The following is a 10,606-nucleotide window of genomic DNA, read 5'->3' as shown; positions in this document are numbered from 1 at the left end:
ATTTTCTATGCTTTTGGGATGACAGGGGATCCTAGCACAGGTGACCGCAAAACGTTTCCGAACATAGAAGTTGCAACAGAGCTTAATCGCTGAGCTGCACAAGCATGAAGCCACAAACAGCAGTGTATGCGTACTCCACTCCACAGTTGATGGCTTGTGTTTTATAGACAGTGAGGAAATTTGGGTGTCTTATGGTTTAACTGTTCCAGAAACATTTGTTACCACTTGTACATTAGTAATCACACCCAGGTTCGTCCATTGTCCACGTCAACATTGACATGATTAGTTATTCTCCTCCATACACAAACAGTACAGAGAAGGCAGAATCAATCGTTGTTTGTTCTCCTTCGAGCACAAATAATGCACAGAAGACAGAATAAATTATTCTGCACATTACTTTGAGGCGAAATACAGCTTCATCTCTTATAGCGTCCCTTTCTGTACGTCATTGCTCTCTCTCTCTGGAGCTCGATAAGCTGCCTTCGTAGCTCCCCGCTTTCCTTCGCAGATTTCGCTGCGCGTTCCTTGGTTTTCTCATGCGCAGTCGTGAATTCACGAAGCAGTGAGCTAGAAGGCCGCTTTCTGCGAATGTTGGAATAGTTTCTTCCACTCGGCCCCTGCTCCATGCATGCTTGCTCGCTGCCTGCCATACTCTCAGTAGCTTCGTCCGGGCGCAGGGAACTGTAGATTGCGTAGATGTGAGGTCCGAATTTGTCTGGCTAAATTCAAGTTACACAATGTCGTCTCCATTTTCTTGTCGATCGTCTCGATTCTGTGAATGGAGAAATAAAAGATAGAAAGTGGCACACTTATGTCAGCCACTAAACTACTTATGATGACTAGTAGGCAAGTAAAACCTCGGTCACAGACTCTAGAAAACCACGGGATTCAAGGAAATAGCAGGAGGATACAAGAACCTCATATTCATTTGTGAAAACAAGCGGTCTTACGGCGTACAAATTTTGCATTGCCTCTTGTACTTCTGTAGAACACCTCTATTAATATTTGAATGAGAGCAAATTCTTGTGCTGGAATACCATGTCAGTTTTACACTGAACACAACACGGCTGTCGCATTTTATGCAAAAATGAATTATGTTGACTCAAATTACTTCATTATCACCTTTTGCTACATACGCCGCTCATATGTCAGCAGTGGCGCGCTGTCCACTCCGTGCAATGAATTTCTTGCACTTCAACTTCCCTCTTCAAAGAGAATATATATGAGGCCTCACTGAAAGGGTCTGGGCCGTCACATTTCTACGTGCACTGCACATTGTGCCTATGAGCTCAGTTCTCTATTCTGTGTGATAAAGTTCAAGCACAAAAACCATTTTGTAAGGAGGTTATTAAAACCACTTTACAGAACTATGCCCATGGTCCTCCTTATTACCTGTTGAGTTCTCACTTTGGTTTTGAATGTTCCTGTTGGATTGTAGACAAGTACGATTTATTCCATGTGTTCTTGCTGATATATAAATTTTGCTTTATGTTCATATGCTCATCTCTTCCGAGCCTAACATTCTACAATCTTTAATAAAAACAAACCAAGTTCTCAGTGACGTAGGTCTTAGCTTTGTTTGTGTCGTTTGCTTTCGGAGTGATGTAGTGCTTTGATGCAAACTAGATGGACATCAATTAGGGCTTCATGTATCCTTGTAAGCCGCGATGTGGTACAACACATATGAAAAAGCGAAGGCATATTTGCATGTGTGATTTTGCTTTCAACCTAAATTTATTCCTTTTTCCATGCTATTTCGGAAACACTGTGTGGTAGTTTCTAAAAGCCATTTGCACATTAGAACGGAAAGCAGGCACAGAGCTTTCACTGCACTTCTGTCAGGCTAGGCTGTGCTTGAGGTAAAAACAAAAGATTACCTCCACGCTCTCCTGCACTAGATCACTGTCATTTACTGGCAGTGTGCCAAGAAAGGAGCGGAGCTGCCAGTAAAATTGCAACTCGACTCCTTTAGATCCGTTGCAGATCTAGATCGCCTCAGCTGCCTAGAAATAAAGACTGTTTTAGTCCATGAAACTGCATTGCAGAAATACACAAGGTAAAAATACTTTTAAGAGAGAAACCTGGAGGAAAGGTGATGCTCCTGCTTTTGAATACATTCAGCAAATGAAGGTGTACAGCTCCAGTAGCACCTGTATTAGCACGTGCAAGTACATGAAACACGGTAACCTCGGATAGCAGAAAGGTACCTTGTTGAGCACCTACCATAGGTGAGAATACTTCTTGATGTCACCTGCTATCAAGAAAGAAACGCGCGTGCTGCTGGCGCAAGTCATTTGTGCCAATGCAGAAGCCGGTCCTTTTCATACTGTTGATGAAACGTTTAAATATACACGGTTTACATTGATTTCGTTTATGGTGTTTAACGTCCCAATTCGACTCAGGCTATGAGAGACGCAGTAGTGAACAGCTGCGGAAATTTCGATTGCCTTGGGATCTTTAACATGCACTGACATTGCACCATATATCTTAGAATTTCGCCCCCATCAAAATACGCCTGCCGCGGCCGGGATCGAACCCGCGCCGTTGGCGTCAGCAGATGAGTACCATTACCACTGAGCCATCGCGGCAGCTAAAAAATACTCACGGTGCAAAGGAAATGTACGCGGGTAGTGCAACCAAGCTTAGTTCAGGACGACACCGCATCACGCACCGCAAAGGACACGCAGATCGTGCTAATTTGTGCGTTCTGCCGAACGCGGTGAGGTTGGCACTCACCCGGACAAGCTAGGCAGCGCTAGGCATTCGTCGTAAGAGGGGGGTGCAGAGGAAATGCGTACGCAAAAATGCGCCATCTTCGACATATGGTTCAAGGAGGCCCTACCAGAGGCCCGTGCAAGCTGTGAGGTTCTACTCGCCGGTGTTTCGTGCTCAGGTGGAGAGACGGACGGGATGCAGCGGTCGATGGAAGAAGACCTCGACCGTGGCACTATAGTTGTAAACTTGACCAAAATGTGAGAGAAAGGTGAAATGTGAACTACGAAAATGACTTAATTTCGGGAAGGAATAAAAAATGAAAAAGGCTAAGAGGACTAATGTAGGAGAAGAGGTGCACATTCGACTATCTTATCGCCGCTGAAGAACGGGTGCCGACCTGCCCCATCGATGTCCAAGTTGGTTTTTCTTAGTTTGTGCAGCCTGCACATCTTGTTCTGTTCTCGAATTCCTCGTTGATCAGCAGAATGAGTTCTGTTGGATGGGCCATGCTCGGAAAACCTTTATCAGTTTCTTTCCTTAACATATGGCTTAGATGGCTGTGTTCCCTTCGTTATGGTCATCACTGTATTATTCCATATGTAAATCATCATATACGGTCACCCTTAAAGGTGCACTGAAGAGGATTCTGAACTTGTCTTTTTGCCGCGGGAACTCGATCTACACGTTCCTAGCATTCTTAGAAACTGCAACTTATTGCCCTGTGTGGCCGATTTCCCTAATTAAATCGAATTAACGTCCGGCTCCCGCCCTTTTTTTTTAATTCTGCCTCATACGATGGGCGGAGTCGACCAACGCGTGAAGTTCCTTTCAGCCAGCTCCGTGGAGGCTTTGCTTTCGCTTTATTTTGTTTTTTAGGTTTCCGTGAATAAATAGTTTCATTCGCAGATAATATAGCCGCAAAATAACCCCGCAGAAATAAAAATACGCGCGGACTATTTGCTGCTACGGACTACTACGTATTACTCCGCCGATGGCAGAGCGGCTAGCCGCCACGGGACTGGGTGAAAGGCACTCCACGCGTTGGTCGACTCCGCCCACCGTAGGAGGCAGAATTAAAAAAAAAAGGGCGGGAGCCGGCCGTTAATTCGATTTAATTTGGGAAATCGGCCATACATGGCAATAAGTCGCACTTTCTAAGAATGCTAGGAACGTGTAGATCGAGTTCCCGCGGCAAAAAGACAAGTTCAGATTCCTCTTCAGTGCACCTTTAACTGACTAAGTTTCCAGCTTATGAAGCGATTTCCTCCATTTTTTATCCCGGATTATTCGATGTGCACACTTCTGCTTGCTTGTCTTAAATCTGTGGTGTGCGCTGTGCCTAAACATACAAAATGTAAGGAAGTTATCTTCCTTAGAGTTATTTTTCTCTCAAATGTTTTTACTAGTTCTGAGAGTTCTCCCTTCCAAAGGCGCAGAGTCGGGAGAAGCGTCTCTAGTTATCGTGTCACTTATATTATTTTGTCGCTCTTCACTTTGTTTGCTCTTGGGCTAGTTAGCGAATAGTAAACATGGCTATGAACTGCCCTCTGCAAGCGCTGTGTTCTGCCCTTTTCTCTTCAAAACCAACACATGCATCCGCCATTTTCCTTTTGACCTAAGTTAATTTATTTCATTTTTCAAACCCCAGAAGCCTAATATAACAACAGGGAGTAATCAAAGATTATTAACGACGGTTTATGTACAGGTGATTGTAGCAACGTATTGTAGAAGCGGATTATGAATTTGAATGCTGTTATTGAGGGAGATTCCCGCCGCAGAATTCTCAGAGAACACTACAAAAACAATCAAGAATTTGTCCACAATTTCTGTGCGGGGATTTGGAGGACAAAAATTTTGCATTCGTTCAGGCTGAGTAGCCCATCCTCCATAGAGCTCTGGATGAAAATTATAAAGGAAATTGCAGAACTGTAGCTTGCGTTGGCAGTCACGCACATTCACTTTGGACGCCTTTACAATAACTACCGTCAAAGCTTCCAGTAGAATATCATCGGACGTGCAATACACAGTCTTTGCACATCCCTTAGGTTATCGTGAAACGGTCAGTCCTTGCCAATTAAAACAGAGTGGTCAGTACGCGTCATGAGGAAAACCGCAACTTTTTTTTTTACTTAGCACCGCCTGTCAGTTGAGGTTGCAATGCACTGAGTAAATATTAATGCGAAAATGTTTAATGTCTCATACTCTCGCTCATGCCTCTGTCCGTCCTTCCGTCCGTCAGTTACATCCGAGGTGAAAGTCGTAACCAGTCAATACTGCACGCAAGTCGTGACTAAGTAGTGAATAAGCAGAAAAAAATCTTATGAACAGCGAAAATTGAACCACAATCCTTCGTTTCCTTAGCCGACCATGCTAACCACTATGCCACGCTGATTTCCTGGCAACGCACAGGCAGTTCTCCTTATCAAGCGTAAGGACGCTGAAGAGCGTTGGGGGAAAGACTTTCGCCTCATCGCACTTTAGATCACCAAAGTGCCCGCTCTAAATTTTTCATATAAATTTAACTTAGCCGAGATACGTGCACTGCAACTCAGCTGGAGGGTGACGAGATCTCTTTCGAAATGCAAAGAAAAAAATTCGAAGAGAGCCTTCATGGACAAGAAAGCGCTAGAAAAGGAGGAAAATTTTATAAATTGCCGTCCCTTCTAGGGGTCATGTGAGGTGTAGCATCGGCCAGAACGGGAAAACCAACCTAAACGCTCGGCATAGAATGCGATGCCCTCCCGATTCACGTTCATTCTGTAAATATTTTTGTTACCGACATTTTCTGATGAAAAATGCGGGTCTGTCTCCTTCGTATTGTAGATGGCCATCCAAAAAATTACCGCTGCCTCGTGGATGGACAACCAGACCATCGGCGTCGCTGTCGAGAAGCTGAAGAACGTGCGCACCCTGCTGTGGCCGACCGAAAAGTATATTACAGTGGAAGGCATCGAGGAGGCCTACGCCAACTTCAGCGAGAATGCCTCCTCATTCGCGCACCTCTGGATTGACGCCCGACGAAACATCCATAGCCTCTTCGGCTCCGAGGCGGGAGTCGAGGAGCAGCGGCTGCGTCTGAGCAGCGCTCAGCCGTACATCGAATACGTGCCGGTGCTGAATCAGCTGGCTTTGTCGCTGGGCGCCCTGGCACCGCCCCTTTTCTACCCGGATGGCACCAACGCCATGAGACACGGCGGTCTCGGCTACTTCTACGCCCGGGAACTGGTCGGGGCGGTGGACCGCGAGGGTGTCAAAGTAAGGACGCGAAGAAGTGGCGCTCGAGCGAAGAGCGCCTTATGAGTAGAGGAAAATACAGATAAGAGGTTTTATCGCATAACCAGCGACACGAGAAGGAGGCACTAGATAGACTATAGGATGTACAGCCCGCCTTGAGCAAGTAAATGACACTCTGCCTTTTACTTCAGCATTATCAGTATGTCACTAACGTTTCGGGCGATCCACACAGAACAGAAAAAAACCGTTGCAATACCTGGGTAGTGCATCGGAATTATAGTTTGCTCTTGTCGTTACTGTGTGAATGCGCAGTGATTCACAGTAACGTATCTTGTAGAAGACGTGTGGTGTTTGTTGTGGACGACTGGAAAGATGAATAGTTGTCCAACTGGCTATGCGCAAAAAAACTGTGCAATGTCAGTGCAATATTGTTGTCGTGACATTACTGAGAGATCTTAGTGCAATCAGACATAGAACACCGATATTTTTATTCCGTTCAGCTTTTGTTGCGTTCAGCAGTAAACCAGGGGTCTGAAATATGAGGTTAGAAGGTAAAGAAATAAAAAATTCATGCAATTCTCTCTTATACTCCTGTTCCTAACCTTGGCGCATGTGCACAGCCAGGGCAAGAAAGGGCTAAAGATTTGTTTTTCACTTTATGCTTTGGCAACAGTAGCTGCCGTGGTGGCTCAGTCGTTATGTTGTTTGGCTGCTGACCCGAAAGACGCAGGTTCAATCCCGACCGCGGCGGTGGCATTGCCTGTGATCCCAGGGTTCTTAGATTTGAAGTAACTTAGATTGCTGCTACCATTATCAAAGGCGGGGCATACCAAATGCCAGCGAGAAAACTAGGAATCATGTGAAAAGTGCTAGCAAAACGGTGACTGTGCTTACCACCCCAGCCAAATACCGGTTAATAAAGTTGGCTGGAATCACATCCTTGCTCTCACTTGTGCATTCTCCGCATGGTGTACCTCACTGCTTTCTGTAGTGAGCTCACATAGATCCTCAGTTTCTCATATTAAACTGCCTCCTACATGCATATTGTACTTTGTAGCACTTGTTGGTTGCCCCAATCGAATGAGATTAAGCTTTATTTATTTGGAGTTTGTGCTGTGTTCCTTCGGCACGCGTGTAGGCGTTTGACGTGCAGCCCCCTTCAAAAGTATATGGCCCAAATGGTTTGCTTCTGAGGCCTGCTGCATGCAACGTTATGCATTCTCAACGACCGCAGCCTCTCGAAAGAGGAATGGCATTGCGTCCTCAATCCCGATAGATTTGGACGGCTAGATATGCTAGGGAGCCCCGCTAAACAGCTTAGAAGCAGAACCCTGGGCTGTACACTTTTGACGGAGACAGTGCCTCTATAACCAGCAAAATTATTGGAGGGCGCCATGGCCTTTTGTTCATGTGCATTGCATGTAAGCTACAAAACTAACGGTAACTGACAACTATGCTTGAGGACTACCGCACACGCCCTGCATAAACACATCGCCCATCTGCAAATAATCAGATGCACTACTTTGCATGTGTTGCAATTGAAACGGCTTCTTAGGCATTGTTGTGGCGTTGTGTTGAATGTCATTGCAAGTGTATAGTTACTGTCCATACACACTTCAATTTCTTTTTTAACCAACTGCATGAATTACACTACATTTCGCAAGTAAAAATGACATCTTCTAGTGTTCAATTCATTATGTCTTTCATAGTGTTGCACCAAATGAGCGAAGTGGTGCAGCTTAATGGTAATTTTCCAGGTGAACCCACTGGGCCACATTGTGCCCTCCTGGCTGAGCGATGCCGTGAAACCAAGATTCCGCCAGCGCGAACGGGGCTGTCTCCGCTATAACGCCAGCGTATTCCCTGAAGTGCCGGCGATGGAGGTTGCATTCGCAGCCTTTCAGCAACACGCCGAAAAGAATCAAGTCCAGCTCAGTGACGTAAGTGGCCGAAGAAACCTTTCAGTGCATTCACTGTTAATTGTCTCGCATTTTTACTTTGCTAAACAGGTGCGTGAAAACTAGCTGAAGACTCATTTGAAAGAGCTAGGCAAACATCCGCCTTTAGAAGCCGCATAAACCTGAAATCTAATTAGCTCTGCGTTACACAGTGTCAGATCTGTAACCTGGCCGCAGTTTTGGCGCCGATGAAGTCACCTGAGCTTGCTCCTCCATAGGGACGAGGCCTCTCGTCATGACGCCTATGTAAGGCCTCTTGACTCGAAACCGATAATGGAATTCTTCGCTATGCGTAAGTAGGTGGCAATATAGCCATCGCTATCATTGTTTGAGGAACAATGTAGTCATAAAATGGCGTAAACGAGACAAAAGCACTCACGCGAGCTTAGGTAGGAAGTTTATAATGCGTCACCTTGTGGCCACAGAAAAAACGACCTTGGAACCTTTCTTGGATATATACACCTTCCATACGCACTTTCTCTTATCACGTAGCTTCCAGCCGCCACGTATGAGACTCATTCAAAACATTCCAATGCTTTGGCTTACTTGCTCGGAAGAATTTTTTTTTATGATTGAGTTGCGGAACTGTAACCATCGAAATTGTCCTTTTACACGTTAGTAAACCAATTCCAGCTCTGTTTCCTTTCAGATTTCTTGGTGTAAGTTCTTTAAAAGCATTGTATGAAGCTTCAGTGACTCAACGTCGATTTGCACTCATCGCGATGGCATTCATTAAAGCGGACATCTCAGTGGTTATGGCGCTCGGCTGCTGACCTGAAAGACGCGCTTTCGATCCCGGCCACGGCGGTCAAATTTCGATGGAGGCGAAGTTCTAGAGGCCCGAGCACTGTGCAATGTCAGTCCATGTTCAAGAATCCCAGGTGGTCGAAATTTCAGGAGTATGTCCCTACGGCGTCCCTCATAACCTGAGGTGCTTTGGACGTTAAGCCGCATAAACACCAAAACCTAATTAGCTCTGCGTTACACAGTGTCAGATCTTGAGCAGGGTAGTAGTTTTGGTGCCGATAAAGTCCTCTCAGCTTGTTCCTCCATGGGGACAAGAAGTCTCGCCATGACGCGTTTGTAAGGCCTTTTGACTCGAATGCCATCACAGAGGCTGCTGTAGACACTGCAGTTAAACTCAGGTCATAGCCTCGTCTTTGGTTAGTAATTCAATTCATGGTGCTAACGAGACGCATTCATGAACATAGAAAGCAGAAGGCACGACATCTCTCCTGAGCTTCTTCACCATGTCTATCTTGAAGAAACGATATTCTGGTCTCCACAGAAGAGAATCTCCTGGTCACGACTGCCTGCATGCTTAGTTTTGCCACCAGCAATCGCATTCAGTGTGTCAGTTGGACGATATCTTTTCACAGTACATTGGCGCAAACTATGGCCGTCGTTTTTAATGCGCAAAAGATGTCTGCTAGAAACTTTGAAACTGTTCACTGCCTGTACGCGACGCCGGTAATTGCGTGACTGTCCCTTATGTCAACATACAGCGTATTTTGATTGATTCAATCCTTGTACTAAAGATGTACAAATGAAGGGCGCTCGCCTTTCATCTTCACTCCTTCTGCTGGTGTTTACAGATCTAGACAATCATTAAATTACAAAAATAAATACAAGGAAAGTTTTATTATTTTCTTGGTTAAAAATTTTACTACAAAAAAGCAGAACTTGTGAAACATGTCAACAGACATCTATTTCAGCTGTTTCCATCAATTTAGACCTCAGCGTCCGTTCCATGAGTGTAAATTAGTCTCGACGGTTTCAAAACGGTCGTGTGACTACGCGCTCTATCACTGCATTATCCGCCGCGTGAGTCAACCTGATGCGCACTAAACTGTTCCACAAATCAGAAACTTAGAAAGTGCCTCATCTCCCAACCCTGGGTATGCGCTGAGACTATAAGTAAGTTATTCTAAGATACCGCGTTTTTGTGGAATTGATTGAAGTAGAAAACTCAATTGAAGTAGAAAACTCTTGCTTTTCCTCGCAGCAATAGCTCCGGTGTTTGTAAGCTCCTAAGGTAACTTCAAGCATGTATTTGTGTAATGTTTGCCTCGTAGTTGACTGGAGTTGTTGAATATTCAGTTCATGGCCGTTCACCTCAATGTCTGCCCTTGTTTCCTCCGAGCTGAGTTTCACTCGTTTAGCAACTTGCAACTGCCGCGCGTTGTCACTCGCAGGAGCTGAGCGAAGCCAAGGTGTTCTTCATCACTGCCTGCCTTGCTAGCTGCGCCACGGAAGCCAAGAACAACCTTTACGGCGGCGACTGCAATAAGGCGGTGATGAACTTTGCGCCCTTCGCTCAAGTCTTCCAGTGCCCCGCGGGCTCCAGGATGAACCCTCTGAAACAGTGCACTTTTTTCGACTGACTGCCGCCTGCAGCCCATCAGTACACGGATGGTTCTAATGAACTGCCCATAGACTGCGCAGTGTATTTTGCTATTTTTGAGTTTTGCGCGTCTGAAGTTTTTTTTTTTGTTTGCAATGTCATTTGTAAAATTCGTCCATCACCGATGTTAGAGTGGTGCATATAATTCCATTCCAATCGACCTGAAAGCATAATTAGTTACTTAGAATGGACTCCCCCATTATAAGCAAAACGGAAAACGTTTAACTAAAAAAATTTGAAAATGAACGTTACATTGTTTAAAGCTCGCAATGTAGTGCTAAATGAGCTTATACTG

General features: G+C 45.3%; 1 protein-coding gene and 1 pseudogene across 1 annotated transcript; one reads left to right on the top strand and one right to left on the bottom strand.

Annotated features, from left to right (window-relative positions):
* Window positions 1-423: 423 nt before the first annotated feature.
* On the bottom strand, window positions 424-3,121 carry LOC149334037 (uncharacterized; annotated as a pseudogene).
* A 2,417-nt stretch (window positions 3,122-5,538) lies between these two features.
* Window positions 5,539-10,291, top strand: LOC149334036 (neprilysin-3-like). Its single transcript, XM_089557839.1, has 3 exons — window positions 5,539-5,970; window positions 7,707-7,889; window positions 10,103-10,291. The coding sequence occupies exons 1-3, from the start codon at window positions 5,539-5,541 to the stop codon at window positions 10,289-10,291; spliced, it is 804 nt and encodes a 267-aa protein (XP_089413965.1).
* Window positions 10,292-10,606: the final 315 nt, after the last annotated feature.

The sequence above is a fragment of the Amblyomma mixtum genome, chromosome 8, assembly GCF_055824585.1.
Source record: "Amblyomma mixtum isolate Tamu chromosome 8, ASM5582458v1, whole genome shotgun sequence".
Taxonomy (NCBI): domain Eukaryota; kingdom Metazoa; phylum Arthropoda; class Arachnida; order Ixodida; family Ixodidae; genus Amblyomma; species Amblyomma mixtum.
Note: the sequence above shows the minus strand (reverse complement) of the source record. Positions and strands in the feature narration are given on the sequence as shown.

Excerpts from the sequence above, each read along its gene's own strand:
- LOC149334036 (XM_089557839.1), top strand. The coding sequence starts at position 5,539 with ATGGCCATCCAAAAAATTACCGCTGCCTCGTGGATGGACAACCAGACC. Across the intron at positions 5,971-7,706 it reads TGGACCGCGAGGGTGTCAAA|GTGAACCCACTGGGCCACAT; the intron begins GTAAGGACGCGA and ends GTAATTTTCCAG. Across the intron at positions 7,890-10,102 it reads ATCAAGTCCAGCTCAGTGAC|GAGCTGAGCGAAGCCAAGGT; the intron begins GTAAGTGGCCGA and ends TGTCACTCGCAG.